This window comes from Pristiophorus japonicus, chromosome 8 (genome assembly GCF_044704955.1).
Source record: "Pristiophorus japonicus isolate sPriJap1 chromosome 8, sPriJap1.hap1, whole genome shotgun sequence".
In the NCBI taxonomy this organism is placed as follows: Eukaryota; Metazoa; Chordata; class Chondrichthyes; family Pristiophoridae; genus Pristiophorus; species Pristiophorus japonicus.
The window spans coordinates 187,593,989-187,616,154 of NC_091984.1; the positions used below are offsets into that span (position 1 = coordinate 187,593,989).

General features: G+C 43.3%; 1 protein-coding gene across 1 annotated transcript in view; it reads right to left on the reverse strand.

Moving 5' to 3' along the window:
• znrf3 (zinc and ring finger 3) overlaps positions 1 to 22,166 on the reverse strand; it is a 121,550-nt gene that overhangs the window by 50,669 nt on the left and 48,715 nt on the right. Inside the window, exon 2 of the mRNA XM_070887685.1 lies at positions 5,862 to 5,936. Within this exon, the coding sequence (XP_070743786.1) occupies positions 5,862 to 5,936 (75 nt within the window). The remainder of the gene's footprint in view (positions 1 to 5,861; positions 5,937 to 22,166) is intronic.

Sequence of the window (22,166 nt, forward strand, 5' to 3'; positions counted from 1 at the left end):
CACAGGTGTGATGATGCGCAAACTGCTGCTTACCCAGGATCAAGCCTAACAGACTCTTTTTAAAAAAAAACAAGCTATTGCTCTGTGGGAATAAGCAAGTACTGGTAAAAGACTAAATTGTGCTAAATAAGTGCTGTTTTTCTCTCATTGACCGTGCTCTTAAAACATCTCCACATTATACTCCCGAGAGCCAGAATCAGGCTTTGCGATCGGCTGGATATCTGCAGTATTGGCTGGAGGGAGATGGTTGGTTCTGCTGCACCTCAAGTGTTTGAAGATCTCTGACACCCCTCCATTAATCACACAGGCTAATGTACAAGTGGTGGGGTGGGGACTGCTTTCAAAATCACTGTTGATAACTCTACGCATAGTCATTGGGACTCAGTGGGTAGTATTCTCTCCTCCAAGTCTGAAGGTTGTGGGTTCAAGTCCCACTTCAGAGATGAGCACAAAAATCTAGGATGACACTTCAGTGGGAGTGCTGCAATATTGAAGGTGCCGTCCTTTGGATGGGCAATTAAACTGAGGCCCTGTCTGTGTTCTCAATTGGATGCAAAAGATCTCATGGCACTATTTGAAAGAAGAGCAGGGCAGCCATTCCCGGTGACCTGGCCAATATTTAACCCTCAACCAACATCACGAAAAAACAGATTAACTGGTCATTATTGATGTTTGTCGGCCCGTGCTGCGTACAAATTGACTGCCGCTTTTCCTACATTACAACAGCGACTACACTCCCAAAAACAAATGCGGCATTGGCAGCAAAGCATTTTGCGACGGTGTGAAAGGTGCTATATTTTAGAGTTAGCAAGCCAGGAGTTCCAACTATCTCCAATATAATCCTAATCTTCCACAAAACTGTTCAACACCCTTATATTGTCCCACCTCTTCCAAACTCCCAATCTCACTTTTCCTTGATTTAAGCGATCTGCATACTTTCTAAAATAAGTGGGACAAAATGGCTCAGCTCACAATGTGTGAAATATTGGCCAGTGCCTCATCCCTGACCCGTGCTGAAAATCACTCTTCGGCAATAAGAGTCCTCGACACTTGTACCTTGTAAATCAGGCTCTGCACCAGCACTGCACGAGGACAGGCTGTGGTCCTCGAAAGCTGCCTTCCTTCTGATGACAAAGATGGTCAAGCAGGCAAAACTGGCAACAGACAGCAGCACTTTAGAAAATCCATTTAAATCACACAAAGAGTAAAGGCATTGACATCAAAGAGTGTCAGAATCACCGCATTACACATGCACCATCATCATCATCATCGTAGGCAGTCCCTCGAAATCGAGGAAGACTTGCTTCCACTCTAAAAGTGAGTTCTCAGGTGACTGTACAGTCCAATACGGGAAGTACAGTCTCTGTCACAGGTGGGACAGACAGTCACTGAAGGAAAGGGTGGGTGGGTAGTCTGGTTTGCCACATGCTCCTTCCGCTGCCTGCGTTGTTTTCTGCACGCTCTCAGTGATGAGACTCGTAATGCTCAGCGCCCTCCCGGATGCTCTTCCTCCACTTAGGGCAGTCTTTGGCTAGGAATTCCCAGGTGTCGGTGGGGATGTTGCACTTTTATCAAGGAAGCTTTGACGGTGTCCTTAAATGTTTCCTCTGTCCATCTGGGGCTCGCTTGCTATGTAGGAGTTCCGAGTAGAGCGCTTGCTTTAGGAGTTTTGTGTCGGGCATGCGGACGATGTGGCCCGCCCAACGGAGCTGGTTGAGCGTGGTCAGTGCTTCGATGCTGGGATGTTGAGCTGATCGAGAACACTGACTTGTGTGTCTATCCTCCCAAGGGATTTGCAGGATCTTGCGGAGACAGCGTTGGTGGTACTTCTCCAGCAAATTGAGGTGTCTACTGCATATGGTCCATGTGACGTAAAAAAGATTGAAGTCCTAGGCTGCGGGCTTCTGGCTTTCAGAGGGCTGGGAAACCGTGGGGCCCACATTGCCTGATTTTTCTGGCTATTTAAATTAGTGGATGGAGAATTGGTCACTACGGGCTCACGTTTGTTAAAAAATAATGCTACTTGTCCAAGCAAGAGCCTTATCTTGGAATCGGATCTAAAATGTCACATTAGACAGGATGTAAAGCAGCTTTTATGTTGGTCTTGTTGTTAATTTGAATTCTTTGAGATTTGTCTATGGGCAGGCTGCCAACGTTTACCCAAAGGATTCTGGCTCCTTTATCCTGACTTGCGGACCCTGCTTTTAGTGCGTCTCCAGGAATCCAAACTGTGGGTGAGGGGCTTTAGGGATATGGAAACCAAGTTGGTAACCAATGGAAGTAACATACAGATCAGCCATGATCATATTGAATGGCAGAACAGGCTCGAGGGGTTGAATGGCCTACTCCTGTATGTTCCTATAGTCATGCCTGTGTCTTTGCTAATGTTGACAAACTGAGGCAATATTCCTTTGTACAAGGGCCTTTAATAATGCCTAGCACCTTTTAATAATCTTTCAATAAGGCTCTGCATTTTCAAAGGATCACACAGCTTTTGTTTTATCTGGGTAATAAAATTATTTGACTAAGGGATCAGTCGCTGCATACCATTCCTAGTTTTTTTTTGGGGGGGGTGTTGGTGGAGTGGGGTAACAGAAAGGTTAGTCCCTTGTGGAGTTCAAAATCTCTTGTGCAATATAGTAGTTGGTTAATGCTAATCTGTGCCTTGGCTTGCAGGATCTCCAACGGCATTGCTCGTATCAAGTCAGGACACGGTCCCACACAAGAGATTGGTGTGCAAAATTAAAGCACATGGTATTGGGGCTAATGTATTGACATGGATAGAGAACTGGTTGGCAGACAGGAAGCAAAGAGTAGGAATAAACAGGTCCTTTTCAGAATGGCAGGCGGTGTGGGGTACCGCAGGGTTCAGTGCTGGGACCCCAGCTATTTACAATAAACATTAATGATTTAGACAAAGGAATTGAATGTAATATCTCCAAGTTTGCAGATGACACTAAGCTGGGTAGCAGTGTGAGCTGTGAGGAGAATGCTAAGAGGCTACAGAATGACTTGGACAGGTTAGGTGAGTGGGCAAATGCATGGCAGATGCAGTATAATGTAGATAAATGAGAGGTTATCCACTTTGGTGTCAAAAACAGGAAGGCAGATTATCTGAATGGTGACAGATTAGGACAAGGGGAGGTGCAACGAGATCTGGGTGTCATGGTACATCAGTCATTGACAGTTGGCATGCAGGTACAGCAGGCAGTGAAGGAGGCAAATGGCAAATGAGAGTTTTAAAACACTCAAAAAATAAAATTTAAAAAACATTTTATTTTTAAAAACCCTGCCCACTACGTTAAATCGTTAAATTTATTTTAAAGCATAATTTTTAAAAATCAGAATATAGTATACTTTTAATAATACATAAATAACTTTAATTTAAATTAATGTTAAATATGTCGTGTATTTTTTCTATTTTTTTGGGGGGGGGGGGTTCTCATTCATAATAATGGGAATTCCAACTTACGGAGTTCCCATTATTATGAATGAGAACATACTTTACCTGATTGGTTGCCCAGAGCCATGTGACTGCAGCTCCAGCCCTGCGCACGTCCTGACGTGCATGCACTGCAACGCGCAGTCAGTGGAGGCCTCAGGACTGGGAACTCGCATGGGCGCAGCAGCTTCAGGTAAGTGCGCTTCTTTTTAAAGTTTTTTTTTACCCGATCGCCCGCGGGAAGCAGCCGACCGGGATTTCTGGGCCAATGTATTCTGTTGCTAAGATGCACCTGTGCTTAAATTGGTGGATCCCTTTTTAGGCCACAAAGACTCATTGCTGAAAATAGGGACATGCTGAGGTCAGGTTTGCCGATTGTAAATTCCCAGCTCCAGGTCAGAAGAAACTGGCTTTGCGATGACTGATTTTCTTCCTCCGTGTGTTACTACTTTCGACCCCTCGAAGCACAGCAGACTCCAAATTTTCATTTTTTGTATGTATGATATGTAAAATACTCAGAAGTGTTCTTCTGGAATGTATTGACCTTGTACACACAAATTATTTTCTATTCAAATGCTGGTCTCTTGGGTGCCTACCATTACAACCTGTATTCTGAAGAGTTAATTTAAACACAACTAATATTGGCAATAAAGGAGCTAAAATGTTAGCAGTACAGTAGCTTTATAGCCTAGCGACCTTCTAAGATAATAAACAGTACGTGGAACTTTTTAAATAGGACAAGGTGTATAAAGGTAATTCTTTATAAACTAAGACTTTTCAGAATTACCTGATCACTTAAACCCGCTCCCAATGATTTAAATGAGTGAAGCAGCCCGGTGAGGCACTAGTCCAGAATGATATCAGGGCTAAAAGGGTTAAATTATAAGGACAGGTTGCATAGTCTAGGCTTGCATTCCCTTCAACATAACATATTATGGAGTGATGTCATTGAGGTGTTTAAGATGATTAAAGGATTGGATAGGGTAGAGAGAGAGAGAGAGAGAGAGAGAGAGAGAGAGAGAAACTATTTCCTCTGGTGGGAGAGTCCATCATCATCATAGGCAGTCCCTCGAAATCAAGAAAGACTTGCTTCCACTCTAAAAGTGATTTCTTAGGTGACTGAACAGTCCAATACGGGAATTACAGTCTCTGTCATTCCAGAACATAACCTTAAAATTAGAGTTAGGCCATTCAGGCGTGAAGCCAGGAAGCTCTTCTTCACATAAAGGGCAGTGGAAATCTGGAACTCTCTCCCCCAAAAAGCTGTTGAGGCTGGGGGGTCAATTGAAAATTTCAAAACTGAGTTTGATAGGTTTTTGTTAGGCGAGGGTATTAAGGGTTATGGAACCACGGTGGGTAGATGGGAGTTAAGATACAGATCAGCCATGATCTAATTGAATGGCAGAACAGGCTCAAGGGGCAAAATGGCCTACTCATGTTCCGAAGCCATACAAATCAAGAAAGTCTCTGGTTTGAACCCTAAGCTTTGCTGAGTTGGGGATTCGCAGGCAGGTTGGTGGTAGGGATTGATGGACGGCAGTTTCCTTGGGGAAGAGGGGTGTAGTTTACTTCTTTTCTCTATGATTCACCTCCTCCAATCGAGATGCACAATTCCACACTTAAAATCCAAGATGACTTAAACGGGGATGGGGGTGGGGTGATTGGTAGGATAGAGTCACATGTTATCCAAAGGACAAAAACAGAAGCTTGGAACAGAGCATCAGATGTTAATTTAACCTCTAGCAATGAAAAGGCAGAAAGAAAAATAATTTAAAAATCACCTGCTATTCCTTCAGGTAAGGATTCCTCTGGTTTCTACGTTTAGTGACGCCGTAAAGGTAAATAGTGAATGATTGCTTTCAATGGCCGGTACTTTGTTTACAAAGGGATATAAATTCAGGATTATCAATAAAAGAAACAAGAGTGTTTTTCCCCCACTGAAGGATAGTAGAACATGGACTATTTTACTACGAGTGACTATTGAGGCAGAGACTATAACATAATTGGAGAAATATTTGAAAGGGCAGAATATAAAGGATACAGGGCAAGGGCAGGGGAATGGGATTAGAGTAGACAGTTGCTGAGCTAGCCGTGGTATAGGCCCAAAGGACTCTTTCTATGCAGTAATTTCTATGATTCTATGAAATGCATTAGTCCTCTGGAATTTCTTGTAAATTCGTGAACACATATATATTGCCATCACGTATTGGGGTAGATTTTGATGTCAGTGGAAACAAAAGTCGGGAGAGATGTAAAACGGGCTGCTGATTCGCTACGATGTGTTTTACACTATCTTACAAATGACTTGATTCACCCCAAAGTGACCAGAGGAATTCTGATCATTCGCTGCTTTTTTTTTTAAAGCTCCAAAAGGCCTGGCAAACCCTGTACAGGTCTACAGTAAGAATCCATTCCATACCTGGTCAATGGCATCTGGGTTTTCAGATACATCAAAGATGACAGCTGTTGCTCCTCTCTGGACTGCCCGCTTAGCCTGCAAAACAAAGTGCAAGATTCCTAAGTACAAAGTACATTTTAAACAAACAAAAACAGTTAACTACAGTAGTAAGCATGTCAGTGATATCGTTCTCTCCAATACAGACACCTAAAATCTGGAACCCTCGGGACCAAAGCCGTTCCGGAATTCATGCTTTTCCGGACTTTCGAACGGGTTTCTGATATCCGAAGTCCGGAAACACCCGAGCCCAGGTTAGGGTATTTCCAGATTTCGGAACACCAGAAGCGAGTCCCAAGTCTGGAAATGCCTGGGCCCAGGTTCCGATATTTCTGTTTTTTCAATGTCATTTTGTAGTTCTTCTCTTCGCAGGCCTTGTAGTCCTCGCTTCTTCGCAACGCATGGTAAGTCTCCCTCTCTCGTTTTTGTACCTGTATGTTTTGGAAGGTAGTCTGATGCCCTGTATTCCTGTACTTGAAAAGTTATTAAAAGTTCTTGGGTACATTCCCTGTATTAAAAGAGGCATCTACCCTGTAGTGTATTTTCACCATGTTGGTTCTGGCCAAGGACTTGCGCATGGGGCTTGGTTGGTTCTGGCCGGGGACTTGTGTGCTGTGCAGAGTTGGTGCGGACCCAGGAGCAGTGATACGGTGACTGAAGACCTGGCCTGGAACAGGTAGGATTGGCGTTTGTATTCTTGCCATTTTTGTCACTGTACAGTAGTTGGATTTCATTTTTTGACTTTTCCCTGGGCCCGGCTGGCGGCGGTAACAGTTTGGCAGGGTGGTCTGGATCCCCAAACATTTTGCGGATTCTGGACGACCCCACCATGGATCCTCCAAGTCCGGATTCCGGATCTTCAATACTGCACCTGTAGTATTTTTCTAGGCAAGATAGCCAGAGCTCTTTTCAAGAAATACAGTCTGCAGCAGATAAATCTTCACACCCCTTTCCTCCCCCCGGCCTTCCCCCAGAAATCCTCACTTATATACTCCTTGCTTTGGTTAGCTAGATTGTTAAGTTAAATGTGGCACAGATTGGCACCAAAGTGATACAAGGTTAGGATTTCGAACAGTAATTAAAACCATCTTTAAATGTTGCAAGCTTTCTCCTTTCGGTTGTTCGCCTGGTATCACACATCCTGCATGATGGAGGAGCGAGTTGAGTGAACACACTGGCAAGTCACTTCGATAGTGCTTTGAAACTAGATGCCAGGAGATACACAAGAGGGCTTGAAGGTGGCCCTCCAATCCATCTTTTAATGCTCCATCCATAAGCAGTGGGATGCTGCGGCCAATTTTATCAGCTGAGAGCAACCAATTTAGCACAGGCCAAGGATTGAATCCAATCTGTGAGTCAATTTCACACTGCGCAGTGCATTTACCAAGAGAGAATAGGGGAGCTCAAAGATAAATGTTTTTAATTGAAATACAGCCAAGGGATAAACCATCTGTTCTTGACATCTTTTGCTCATCAATCACTGGAATTTGTGGGTTTTTTCCAATTACTCTGAGGTCTGGAAACTATTTCAGTGTGAGGTCTGCAACTCCTCTCGACTGTGGAAAGGATTATTTCCTGCTATAAAAGTTAAGACATCCTATTGGGCTGCTTATCTCAAGCGAACTTGTCATTGGGCATTAAGCATTTGAAAAAGTCAAAAATTCTGCTTACAGATTCTGACAACACAAGGCATCACTCAGTCTAGTCATATCACAATGGCATCATAAAATGAATGAAGGTATTAGAGGCTTTCTGAAGATGTTCGTGCAGGTAGGCCATACTAAGCATTTGCACTTACAACTCAAAATGCCACCAGGCCTTCTAATTCAACACAGAGCATTCAACATGTTATTTGAAAATGCATATGGAAATAAAATGCCACTGCTCCTTCCTGTTCAGATGGAATTGCCAGCAGAATGTTTTCACTGTCTCAGCTACCTTGCTATTTATGGTAGATCCGTGCACCACCTGCTCTCGGGAGAGATCCCTAGTTTTTTAATATTTTGAGACCCAGGAGATGGAATGAAAGAATGGATTCCACTATTACAATGGGCGGTCGATTTCTTTCCACAATTGAGAACTCCATTTCCTCACATGGATTACAATCTCTGGCAGCTATGAAGCTATGTGATAGACCCAAGACAATAAGGAAATGTAGAACAAGAGGTGATCTGCCCCATCAAGCCATTCCTTCTATACTCCATGCAGAATCCCCTCATCTTGGAGTTTAACCAGCTCATTACACCTCCCGAGGAAAGATTTTGCAGTTTCTTCTCGTCATCTCCTCGCCACAGGCATATCAAGTAAAACTCCAGAGTATCTAGCTAATCCTGTATTCACTGTTATATATCCTGCACAAGCTGCTCTCCTTGGTATGGCCCTTACATGTTCCCAACAACTTTGGGGCCTTCAGGTTCTGCATAGCATTTGGTTAGCTCAGTCTGTACTTATCCATCTAACTTACAGCCCTGTTACTAACTAGATGTTCATCTAACCCCTTTTTTCTAATCAGGTTTATCCACTTTAGGAAGCAGATCACGATGTCAGTTCCGGTGGGGGTTGCCTGCGGGAACTGACGGAGGGTGAGGTAGTTCACTCAGCAGCCAGAACAGTAGGAAAACAACATGCTTTATCTAGTCAGCCTATTGGTTCTGGAACAACATGGGACTCCTTTGGCTCCAACATCAACCAAGTATGTGTTCACGTTGCTTTACTACGCTGCTCTCAAGGGCAGGGCTCCCATCGATGAAACTTAGCAAAATAAAGAGGACGCCCTGAGGTTGTGAAAGACGCTATATAAATGCAAATCTTTCTTTTTTCTTTATACAGTCCCCACCATTTAAAACGTCCACGTTTAAAATGGGCAGTCACTTTTATCATCCAAAAAGCGATTACCATTATGCACTTGCATTAACGTCAATTTCAGAGTTGCCGGTTATAGCGTCTAACATGCTTTGTTTATTTCGGGCTGAAACCGTGGAGCTTACTTGCCAGGAATCTTCGATCACACCAGCTGGGCTTATCAAGACAAATAAGAGTGCTTCAGCTTTAATCAGAAACAGACTGTTTTTTTGATTTAAAAGATGATGTATACTGTTGGTTTTTTTTTTCCTGGTCTAATTATATATTTTTTATTCAATCGAATACCCGCCAAGAAAAGCAAAAAGCAATTCTTTCACCAATTAAAGGCCAAGCAGATTTTGAGTCAATGTAGAAAGCTCACTTTAAAAGTCCTTCCGGTATTCTAATTTCATGGTGCTTACACACGCCATGATACTCTACTGTATTAGTGCTATAATGAGTCAAATACTCTAAGAAACATGACAAAGATGTTATAGTCTGGACAGAAATTGAATCAATTTATTCCCACCAAAATACTGTTATTTAATACAATGTTGTTTAAAACAATCGCTTGTAGCTTGTTTGCATTTATTGGTCAAGGAACTCTACATTGTCAGTTTCAGGATGATTAATGAAAGCACCTTTTCCCTCAGTTACAAGGACTTACAGTGGGTATCGCCTTGCTAAATTGTCTGGTTTCAGTAATATACTAGGAGAGTACTGTCATTGTGTTATACTGGCTATCGCGTATAGCGGGCAAATCATGTTCGTATGAACGTGCCCACTATAAACAGTGGGGACTGTATTGCTGGACTCATTGACGTAGCATTAACTGTTATAGCTGTGAGTCATCTCCACATAGTCATGACTCTGTGGGGATAAGTGTTCCTTCTCATCTCAAATCTTACTTAAGGGTTTATTACTTTGTTTTAACTTGCATATATGAGGGAGAAGGGAATAGAGGGAAGGGGGGGGGGCGAGGTAACTAGAGTGGGTAGAGATTCCTGTGGAGTATAAACACTAGCATAGACAAGTTGGACCAAATGGTCTGTTCCTGGGCTGTAGATTCTCACCGACCTGGTATTGCAATATTTCCAGGAACGGTGCAACTTCGCCTCTCGGCCTTTTGGCCTAAGATCAAACACATTGGCGCAAAGTGATCTTTGGCGTTAGAGTTGATCTGGAACGAAATTGGATTTAAAAAATAAATAAATTAAAAAAAAATAACTCTTGCATCTGTAGTTTTTTGCTCATAACCTGCTTCCATCTGCATTACCCAGAACTCTCCGCATTTAAAACTCAATCTCCTCTCAATTATTGTTCCTACTGAAAGCCAGTTTTTGAATTGTTCATTCAGATCCTCCACACTGCAAGTTCCTGATCTCAGCCAGGCCGTCTAGGGTTGTGGTTGTGGTGGTGGGGTTGTGGGGACTGAAGCCAAGACCAGGAGATCTCTCTGAGAGAAAAAGGATTTAACATTGTATTAATTTGGAAAAGGACTCAATCCAAAGTGCCCAAATGCATGTCTAAGTACAGAGGTAAAAGGTACACACTTGTGACGTCATATCCTGTCCTTTCTCTTCACAAATGCTATGTACTTCTACCATTAACTGCTTTTACTTTTAGTTGGTATAAAGAACATTACATATCGAAAACAACGAAAATCTTACCCCTTAGAAAGCAGTGAAAAAATAACTTCTCAAATAGAGTTGAATAATAGGGGAGATGGAGGGATGATTTTTTTTCGTTACAAAGTTTAGGAGCGGACACATTGCTGAGCACTGTAGCAACTGAAGAAAAAAAATGGAAACATTGCAGACTTCCTAGGATAAGGTGGGAGTCGACACTTTATTTCTGAACTTCAAAGGGCTGGGTATTAAGGCCGTGTCCCTCACAGCTATAGAGGAGTGAATTTATGGGTGGTGCGCAGCACACTGGTGCTGTTAATGGGAACAGAGCTGCGATTGTGCAGCTGCTGTAAACTGTATTGATTTATTGCAGTGTTTATTTCATTCAAGGAGTAAACTCATCCAGCGACATAATCTCTCAAATGAAGTCGTGAGACTTTAACCCTTTGACTGCAGCATCTACGTTCAGCTTTGCAATGTTCCCACAATTAAAGCTCTTCTAGTCCGTTCTGCTTCAGATTGTTTAAGGACTATTCAGTGCTTGGAAGGCTTCCCCTCCCCTCCTTCTCTAATGTATCTCCTTAATACGTCAACTGGGGTATAGGCCTCCCCCAAGCAGCCATTATTTATGTGTGAGACCTAGCCACAAGTAGAGGTAAATGGAGGGCAGATCACAGCCGAGCATGATCTGTCCTCAGAAAATACACAAGTAGGTGCAACTTCCATTTCAGATGGTGATCAGAAGCAAAAAACCGGACTGGTTTTCCCCTACCCTAACCCAGCGAGAGTGCATGGCAACTGTAGTGCCCCTACTGCTATCCTGACTACAATCAGTTAACTCAGAATGGAGTTGAACTGGTCTTTGGTTCCTGGCTTTGATAGCTGTTGGTTTCCATTCCACGCTGGGCAGTGCATTTGCAGTGGAACCATTCTTGGGAGCTCACCCAGAAAGCTTTCACGTGCTCCCAAAAAGAAGTAACTTCGTAATATTTTTAGTTTTGATGCAAAAGGGTTAGTGAGATAAATCGCATGGCACCCGGCTCCACTTCAATCCGAACCAAACTCGGGCCAGTTTGACTTTTAGTTGGATTAGCTTGACAGCAAAATGGAATGGGACTCCGAACGGAAGTGCTAATTGAAGCCTCACGAGATAGGCCACACAGTGGACCTCTCTCCACCTGCATGCCAATCTCTGCCGTCAAATTGCAAAGAATGAGCTGTGCAATAAAACAGTGTTGCTTACTTCAGCAGTACAGAAGAGCTTTTAATCCAGATACAAACACCTAGCTCAAATGGCTCGGGTTTCCGCAGACTAATGCAGGAATGTTCCACACACGCTGTTGACGCAGCTGGCTTTCTGGGCTGGAAACAGTCAGGTTTCCCTCAGACTCCATTCTCCGCTGCAAAGCTTCAGCTCAATGAGCTTAAGCAATGAAACTGATCCCTGGTGTTAGAAGCGTGAACTATGAGGAATGACTGGATAAACTAGGCCTCTTCAGCATAGATAAGACATATCTTAGAGGACACCACATCACATCGAGGCATACAAGATACTTGATGTGATAGAGAAAGTAAACGCTGATAATGGGATAAAGTAAAACCTGAGCAATACTTTCAAATAATCCAAGGTAGCTGACTCACAAGGTCGGTCCACAGTTGTCAGAGGCAAGCTTATATTAAACATATGATCAACAGCTGAAATGGGTGACCAAGAATGGTGGTTGAGGTTTGGGATGCTGGACTCAAAAAGCTGGAAGCTGCAATGACAAGATGGTAGAATGGGTATCTGAAATGTGTGATCACAAGCCAAAGGGCTTTCTTCCTCCGAAGTGATCTTGTGATGTGGAGCTGTGCTGGGTCTTCTCCCAAATACCTAGCGTGGTGGTCTCTTGATAAGGTCTACACAATGAGAAGAGCCAGATGATCAAGTTGTTGTTGTAGTGATCAAATTGGAGCAGTTTGGTTTTGAATAAATTGAGGCATTGTATACATCGGAGATAAATAGATTAATGAGAGGAAAATCACAGCTTTGTAAACCAGGAAAATTCAGGCCAAAGGTCGACTTAGTGGGGTAGATCTCGACTTTGTGGGATAGTGTAAAACGGGCGATAGTGAGGCGGCATCTATCCTGATTTTTATTCCGATTGACTTTAATGGAATTTGAAAATGCGAAGAGATACCGCACAAAGTCAACATCTATCCCAATGACTGAAATTCCATGGGGTTTCTCCCACTGTAAAATTTTTAACGGGAGGCCAGCAGGACCCTGGAGTAATGGTATAAATAGTTGTTTGCAGATATTTCTGTCATTTCTTTGGGACTTCCATTGGTCTTGCTTGTTAATTTTGACACAAGCCCTCAGGAAAACAGCGTAAATGGCCGTTTTTAACGGTTTCTCCGGGGATTACGCCAGTCTCTCAACAGGGTTATGGAGGGAGACTGAAAGAAACCTGGAATTTCAGGGCTGACGTTTAGGTCCAGAAGGCCAGTTCAAAGGATTAACTTGTGGCTCCGCAGCCAGATTTACGGCTGAATAACCGTAGGTGACTTTCCAACATACCTTGCACGAGAAGGAATGAAAGTTCAGTGGGCACAATAGCTGTGCTTGCCAGCCCACTTCAATGGAGGGGAAGTCACGGACTGGCAAAAACTTCAGCAGAATTCCTACCCCTTGCTATTTAAATATTTACTGGCCTTCGCAATGTGCGAATTGTTCTGTAGGACAAGCGTTCTGGCTCACAATTCCGTTTGGATTCTTTAAAATTCAAATATTCCATGTGAGTTCCATAGATCATCTCCTCTGTTCATTTTTAGCAAAATTGGAAACATTAGTACAAAGAATACATTTACAATTATGCTACAATGCATTGAACACAGAACCTGAGATGTTTACAGCTTAGAAGAGGGTCGTTTGGCCCATTGTGTCTGTGCTAGTTCATTACACGAGCAATCCTAAACTAATCCCATTGCTCTCCCCATAGCCCCGGATCATCATCTGCTTTAAATATTTTTCCAATTTTCCTTTGGAAGATACGTTAGTTTTTACCTCATCTACTCACTGTGGAAAAGCATTCCATATCCGAAAAACTCTGTCTCAAGTCATTTTTCCTAATCTTTCCCTTCACTCTTCACGACAATTTTCAATTCTAACTCCCCAACCAGAGGAAATAGTCTTTCCCTGTTCTCCCTACCAAAACCCTTTGTCATTTAAAACAACTTTGATTCAATTTCCTCTTAGCCTTTTCGGTTCCAGAGGAAATAGTCCCCGTGTCTCAAGTCTCCTCAGAACCATAGTTTCTCATCCCTGGTATCATCCTGCAAAGTGTGGCCTCTCCAACAGACAGCATCTTCCTGGATCACGGGGAACACGGATAAATCCACCCTCCCCCAGAGGCCTCTAATCGATTAGTTAGGTGTGTCCTCATCACTCACCAGACCGTGAGGGAACTTGGGCAGATGTCACGGAACCGCAGGCAGAGAAAATGGAAAGGGAAGCAGAAGTACCAGATGGGACACTAACTCGCGAAAACAAAACAAGAGACAAACAAATCTTTAACGTTCCTAAATGACACAGGGCTCATACAGAAAGGACACAAACTGTGAAAAAACTCCCCTCTTGCCATGTACATTTTTTATTGGCGGGAGTGGATTAGTGGTGAAAAAGTAGAAACAAACCATCGGAATTCAAGTGACTGGAATCTTGCAGGATATTGAAATTTCAACCAATAAAGGATTTGTTTTAAATAACACAAAACAAGAGTTTGTTTCGCCTGTTAAGTTGGACCCTACTGTACTGATTGTGGTCTCAGTTGAACAGAAATGGCTTTGCCATACTGATGCTTCAATTTTGAATTATGTTGCAGTAAAACGATATCATAATTGTAGCATCCTTCTCCCCAAGGGAACAATGCTGGCAAATGGAGAATAAAGCTCACGATGCAGAGTGCTAGCTGTCCAGCAGGGGGCACTATTTTCCCTCTTATGAGTTAGCAGGATGTGCCCCTGAAGCATTAACTAAACAGAAGCAGGGTTGTCTTCTGTAACTCGGTATTTCTACAGGAGTTAAAGGCCGAGACCTTCTGCAACACCTTTACATCTGAAATGCCTTTCGTATCACAGGTTCCGATTCACAGCACGGTAACTATTGGAAATGGACATTGGCCCTACTTACAGCTGGAGACTTCTGAAGTATGGACATCCAGCACGAATCTTTAAAAATACTTCAATACATTTTTGCTGAAGTATTCTCACCTAAAACTGATTTGAGATCTTACCGCAGGAACCCAGGACATCAAAATACAACTTGTATACTATAATCAAGGTCATGCACTGCATGGTGGTAAAGGCATCCACCTACCACACAATACGTTTGTGGAACCAAGTAGATGCATGTCACAGTGAGATTTTCGCCACCATGACTTTCTACACAGGTAGTCGACTTAATTCGAAACGTTTAAAATGTAACATGGTAAAGGGTAGCTGCTCGCTATTGTTAACTAGCATTTATATAGCGCCTTTAACATAGTAAAAAGTTCCACGATGCTTTACTGGAGTTTTATCAGACACAATTTGACACTGAGCCACATAGGGAGATATTAGGACAGGTAGCCAAAAGCTTGGTCAAAGAGATAGGTTTTAAGGAGTATCTTAAAGGAGGAGAGAGAGGTGGAGAGACGGAGAGGATTAGGGAGGGAATTCCAGAGCTTAGGGCCTAGGAAACCGAAGGCAAAGGAAATTGGTAATGCACAAGAGGCCAGAATTGGAGGAGCACAGTGTTCTCGGAGGTTTGCAGAGATAACACGGCAGGTACCTGGATCTACAGTATAAAAGCACTCTTATACTAGTTCCTGTTGAGCTTGTATTCCAGGAGACCAGTGTGTGAGCAGGCTGGCACTGTTCACACAACCAACTCCAGCTCCAGCACCCTTATTGCGGTGGTAGGATTGTACACCCAGCTTACACAGGATCTACCAGCCTTCCCAGGACAATACTGCCATTTCCCAATGCACGGCTCATCTTCAACCAACGGCAGCAACCCAAAGACCGGGCTGGAAGGCTGGTAGACCCTGGGAAGGCTGGTAAACTAAACGAGTAGCCAGTATAGTCCCAGTCATCACTGGGATTTGAGTGAAACTCAAGGGGGGGCATGTAGCCTTTTCATTGTATACCACTTAAACCATGAAACACCCAGCAGTAACACAGTAGACGTTGTGCTCTCAGACTTTACGTCTGGAGAGCATTTTGAGCTCTATAACATGAACATCTGGAAACCAAAATTATAATAATGAATAGTCAGCATGGATTTCAAAAGGGAAAGTCTTGCTTGACCAACCTCATTTACTTTTTTGATGAGGTAACAGAGAGAGTAGACAATGGTAATGCAGTAAATGTAATTTATCTAGATTTTCAAAAGGCCTTCAATAAGTTACCCCATAATAAACTGATGAATAAGATCAGAGAATGCAGAGTCAGGGGACAAGTAGCAGAATGGGTAGCTAGCTGGCTTCAAGTCAGAAAGCAGTGAGTAAGGGTAAAGGGTAGCTTTTCACAATGGCAGAAGGTGGGTAGTGGTGTTCCACAAGGATCAGTACTGGGACCACTGTTGTTCACAATTTACATTAACGATTAAGACTTTGGACTCAAAAACACAATTTCTAAATTTACAGAAGACACCAAATTTTTTGGGGGGGGGGGCGAGGGCGAGCATTAGTCAATACTGAGGACGACTGCAACAAATTACAGGAGGACATTAATAAACTTGCAGAATGGGCATATAATTAGCAAATGAAGTTCAACATAGATAAATGTGAGGTATTACATTTTGGTCGGAAGAATATGGAGGTCACTTATTACTTGGAGGGTGCGAGTCTAGGTGGGGTAGAGGAACAAAGGGATCTCGGAGTACAAATACACGAATCACAAAGTTGGACCACAGATTAGCAAGTCTATAAAAAAAAGCAAACCAAGCACTAGGGTTTATTTCTAGAGGTATAGAATTGAAAAGTAGGGAAGTTATGGTAAACTTGTATCGAGCCTTGGTTAGACCATACTTAGAGTAATGCGTACAGTTCTGGTCGCCATGTTATAGAAAGGATACAGAGGCATAGTAGAGGGTGCAGAGAAGATTTACAAGGATGATACCAGAAATGCGAGGGTATACATATCAGGAAAGGATGAACAGGCTGGATCTCTTTTGTCTTGAAAAAAGATGGCCTGAGGGGTGGCCTAATAGAGGTCTTTAAAATTATGAAAGGTTTTTAGAGAGTGGATACAGAGAGAATATTTCCACTTGTGGGGACAAGCATAACTAGAGGCCATCAATATAAGATAGTCACCAAGAAATCCAATAGGGAATTCAGAAGAAACGTCTTTACTCAAAGAGTGGTGCTCACAGGGAGAGGTTGAAGCGAATAGTATGGATGCATTTAAGGGGAGGCTAGACAAAGATATGAGGGAGAAGGGAATAGAGGGTTATGCTGAATAAGAATTAGATAAGGAAAGATGAGAGGAGGCTCAAGTGGAGTATAAACCTTGGCATGGACTGGTTTGGGCCGAATGGCCTGTTTCTGTGCTGTATATCCCACGTAATCCTAAGAAGGTGAAGTACTGGTGTGAACTGATGGTGCTCGAGATGGTGTTGGAGCAATTTGAAATGGTGAATTATGATTGTGACACCATTAAAGTTTGATTCTTGGTCAATATTTATCCCTCAGCCAACCTGAATTAAAAAACAGATTATCTGGTCATTGCAGTTTATGAGACCCTGCTGTGCGCAAATTGGCTGCCGCATTTCCCACATTAAGAACTTTTGTAGTCACAGTTGTAATCGGCTGTAAAGCACTTTGGGATGTCCTGAGCTTGTCGTGAAAGGCGTAATATAAATGCAAGTTCTTTTCTTTCTCGGTGTCCCATAGTTATGACAAAATTGGTCAATATGACTTGTTACTTCAAACCACCCAAAGAGAGTCTGAAGGCCAAGAGAATTAGGGAAACTTGTTTGGCATTCTGCCTTTAAAGCATTGGTGGCGGGATGGGTGCGGGGTGAGAGAGGGGGTTACATCAGAGGGGTGCATACATCCATATACAAACCGCCTGCCATTTGAGATTGCAAAGGAAAAACCATGTACTCATGGGGCCAGAAACTTGACACTACCTGATGTGTGAACTGAATGTGTGCAGAGCACAAAGTAACTGCTGAAAGAGTACCTTCGGTTCAGCATTGCCAATCAACCAGAGCCGACCTGAATGCGAATGTTTAATCACAGCTTTTTCGTATGAATCGGTTCTCTTGTAAACCCATCCAAAGTCTGAAGCCAATGCATTATTCTAGAGTAGAGGGCCTCCGGCCTCCTTGCTTTGGACCGAATTGGAAACTAGCACACACTCTGTAAAACAGCTGCCCCGCTTACACCAGGATCCCCGTACTCTACGACTCTCTTGTCTTTCGGATGAGACGTTAAACCGAGGCCCCGTCTGCTCTCTCAGGTGGATATAAAAGATCCCGTGGCACTATTTCGAAGAGCAGGGGGGTTATCCTCGGTGTCTTGACCAATATTTATCCCTCAACATCACTAAAACAGATTATCTGGTCATTATCACATTGCTGTTTGTGGGAGCTTGCTGTGCGCAAATTGGCTGCCGCGTTTCCTATATTACAACAGTGGCTACACTTCAAAAGTACTTCATTGGCTGTAAAGTGCTTTGAGATGTCCGGTGGTCGTGAAAGGCGCTATATAAATACAAGTCTTTCTTTCTTGTGACTCAGACTCTTGCATCTGATGTCACCCCACTGGAGTCTGTCCAAATGCAATGCGGATTTTTTTTTTAAATCAGTAATCAGAACAGCTTCAGTGAGCAAAGAGATAAAGGCCTGTGCAAGCAGGGTCAAGAGATGCCAAGTGCTCTCAAATCTCAGGCTTGGCTTGCAATTTAATGCTGCAAAGTGTGTATCTGCAAAAACACATTTATTTTATATACTGAAAAAAAAAGCAATGGGGTTTCATTTCAATTGTCTCCCCTCCCCACCTGGGACAGCGGCTGAGGTGTTGAGGAAAAAGAAAATGAGAATCATAGAATCTTACAGCACAGAAGGAGGACATTCGGCCCATCGTGCCCATACAGGCTCTCTGAAAGCTATCCAATTGATCCCAATTCCCAGCTCTTACCTCACAGCCCTGCATATTTTTCCTTTTCAAGTATACATCAAATTCCCTTTTGGCAGTGTCGACTGAATCTGCTTTCACTCCATCTTTCAGGCAGTGCATTCCAGATCACAACAACTCGCTACGTAAAAATACCTCAGCTTCACAACAACAACTTGCATTTAAATAGTGCCTTTAACATAGTAAAAGTCCCAAGGTGCTTCACAGGAACGCTATCAAACAAAATTTGACACCGAGCCACAAGGAGATATTAGGTAGAGAGGTAGGTTTTAAGGACCGTCTTAAAGGAGGAGAGACAGAGAGGTAGAGAGGTAGAGAGGCAGAGAAGTTTAGGCAGGGAATTCCAGACCTTAGGGCCTAGGCAATTGAAAGCATGGCCGCCAATGGTCGAGCGATTAAAATTGGGGATGTGCAAGAAACCAGATTTGGAGGAGCGCAGATCTCGGCTGGAGGTGGCTACAGAGATGGGGACGGGTGAGGCCATGGAGGGATGTGAAAAAGGATTATTTTGCCAATTATCTTGAACTGGGGCCTGTGGTACCAAAAAGTATATAATGCAAATTCATCAAAGTCGCATCAAATCTAAATGATGATTATTTCCTATTAACTCGAAGCCTAAAACGTTTTACTAACCTCCCGTCTACGTGGAGAAAGAAACCCTGGTTTTACCTCAGTGACTGGGATGTGTGTACGGGTTGCCACGTATTCCTGGACATTTTATCATATGACCTCCTGTCCCCAACTGCCCCGCCCAGTCAAATAGCTATTTTCCCCCATCTCCCAATATTTTTCAGGCTAATAAATGAAAGTGTTTAAAGAAAATGAAAAAAAACTACAATTTTTCATGCCACTATGATTTTTCTCCGGGGTTGCTTGCAGCAGTGTCCGAGAGATTAATCGTCAATTCCTGGAGACTCCAGGACAATCCTGGAGGGTTAACAACCCTATGCGTGTGTTGAAATGTAAAAGGCCGGGAATGACTTCTCCAGACCTCAAGCACAAGGCCCTTCCGTTGTCCTGCGGCAAGCAATTTTCCGGTCGTGTTCACTTTTTCGACCTCCTTAAACTTTGATGATCAACTTCCTGATCAAAAAGAGAGGAGGAGGGAAAAAAAATTGGGAAATTAGGTTTCATCGCTGAAGCGTTTCCATCGCAGCCCAGCGAGCACGACTAACATTTCTGCCACTTTTGATGTCTGCTAACCCGGTTAATAATTAATGGCATTAAGTGAAGGGCTAAAATAATCTCTATTAGGGCTATCCCTCTGGTGCAGAGGCTTGCCTGAAAAAAGCAGGGGAGGTGGGGGCAGAGAGAACTGTTCCCTTCAGGCATATCCCAGGCCACCCAATGCTTCTATTTTCCCATCCCTTGATTCTGAAGGAAGGAAGGCCTCAAGTCTTTAATTTTCAAGCTGTCAGTTTGTATTGCCTGCCTTTAATTACAGAATTGTTTCTTGCAGGTGCGTTAAACATGGCGAGGAAAACGTGCGTCATTAACTCTTTCTCTGCCATGGCTTTAACATTGACTCAGGATTGAAGGGCTGGATGGGGAAGGGAGTAGTTTGAGTTCCTTTATGTTACTCCTGATAATACAATTTGGCCCTTAAACAAGTTAAATTATTCAGTCATTCAAATTAAAAACTTAAACTAACAGCAAAATGGGTGTTTAGTGCTCATTAAAATTCAAAATGGTCAGATGCATAGAAACAGATGGAAGTCATAACATGGAAACAGGCCATTTGGCCCAATCAGTCCATAAGAACATAAGAAATAGGAGCAGGAGTAGGCCATTTGGCCCCTCGGCCCCTCGAGCCCGCTCCGCCATTCAGTAAGATAACGGCTGATCTGATCATGGGCGACAGTCTTAATCACCCCAATTCACATATCCCGTCAACCCCTCTCCCTTCATCCACCTATCCAATCCCCTCTTGTATGTGGAGGTGGACTTGAAATTTCCTTGGACTTTCAGTCCCTGCGCCACCGTACCTTTGGCGGAAACCTCATCTACAGACAAAAACAGGGTTTCCAATGCACTTCTGGATAAGTCCATCAGCACATGGGCAGAAAGATATTCTGGACCATAGTTTCTGCCTCAACCGCCAACCCTGAAAGTGAATTCCACAGCCTCAACTCGGTGTAAAAAGGATTCTCCTGTCCCCTGATCGCAATTGAATTCAGGGATTTCAAAGTCAGGGTAAGACTGTATATTAGAACTATCCATTTCCCACATCAGTCTGGTGCCACAGCATCTTAATGGCACAGTACGGAAAGTATACCAACAGATTAGGATGGTGCTTATCTCTTACAAATAACTCAAGAGATATTCCCCATCTCAACTGAGCTGCCTTAGGTGGAATTATTTTCACAGATGCTCTTATGAAACAAATAAGGAAAGGTGACAACCCAGCATGGCAGTAATTGTTTGTCCAGAGGGCAGATAAGCCACCTAGTCCCTGCCATGCCTTTCCCAATCCTTCACCTGTTAAAATGTTACATAATAGTAGTCCAGCATGATTCACACTTCCCCTTCCTATGGAAAGCCCGTGTTCTTCACTATGTAGTGAAATTACACACTTTTATATCACACGATATTCAGTCCTCCACAGCGTGGGCCTTGTGCATTGGCTACAAGCCAAACAGAAGACCGCCGGGATTAGATAAGGCCTGCTGCCTAGACAACCTATCTCTAGTGGGGTTTTCAGGTCACCAGCCTCAGCGAGTCCCAGCAGTTTCGCATTTGGCTTCCAGCCCGGAGTTACTAGTGCCTACATGAGTGAAATTCTACTCCCTGTATCTCCATGGCTCAGTAAGTCAGGGCCCTCCCACCCTCTTCTGAGATGAGGAAACCATCCGTTACCAGTGTATGTGGAGTCGGCTTTCAGAATTCAGCGGAATTTCCAAAACTAGGAATATTTAAGCTCCAATGTCCATATGTGAACTTCTAGAATTCCCCAACACTTCAGTAGCGATGTCCCCAGCTTCGCCCTTCCTCAGAAACCTTTGCTGGGTTATACACATCATCAAAGACAATGCAATCTTCGTGGAAAGTTTCTGGCAACCCTTGATTATTTACTTTTAAACATATTGTGCAAAACCTTGAATTGTTTTGACACCTGCTGTTGTCACTTGCCTATAAGGCAGCTGTGGCTCAGTGGGTAGCACTCTCGTCTCAGAATCAGAAGGTTATGGGTTCAAGTCCCACTCCAGAGACTTGAGCACAAAAATCTAGGCTGGCACTCTAGGGCAGTACTGAGATGAGACTTTTCAGATGGACCTAAAACATTGCGTGGCACTATTTGGAAGAGCTGGTGAGTTCTGGCCAATAGTTATCCCTCAACCAATATCATTAAAATAAAATATCTGGTCATTATCATGTTGCTGTCTGTGGGACCTTGCTGTGCACAATTTGGCTGCTGCATTTCCTACATTACAACAGTGATGATACTTTAAAAGGATTTCATTGGCTGTGAAGCTCTTTGGGACGTCCTGAGGTCATGAAAAGTGCTGTGTAACATTTCTTTCATTTAATGTAAATTTTAAAAAGTACACAGCCCTTTCCCGTCCGCCCTGGACAAAAGTGTTGACCAAATGCTTTTCCTGAAGAAAGTGCCCCTTTAACAGTCATTGCTGAAGAGTACT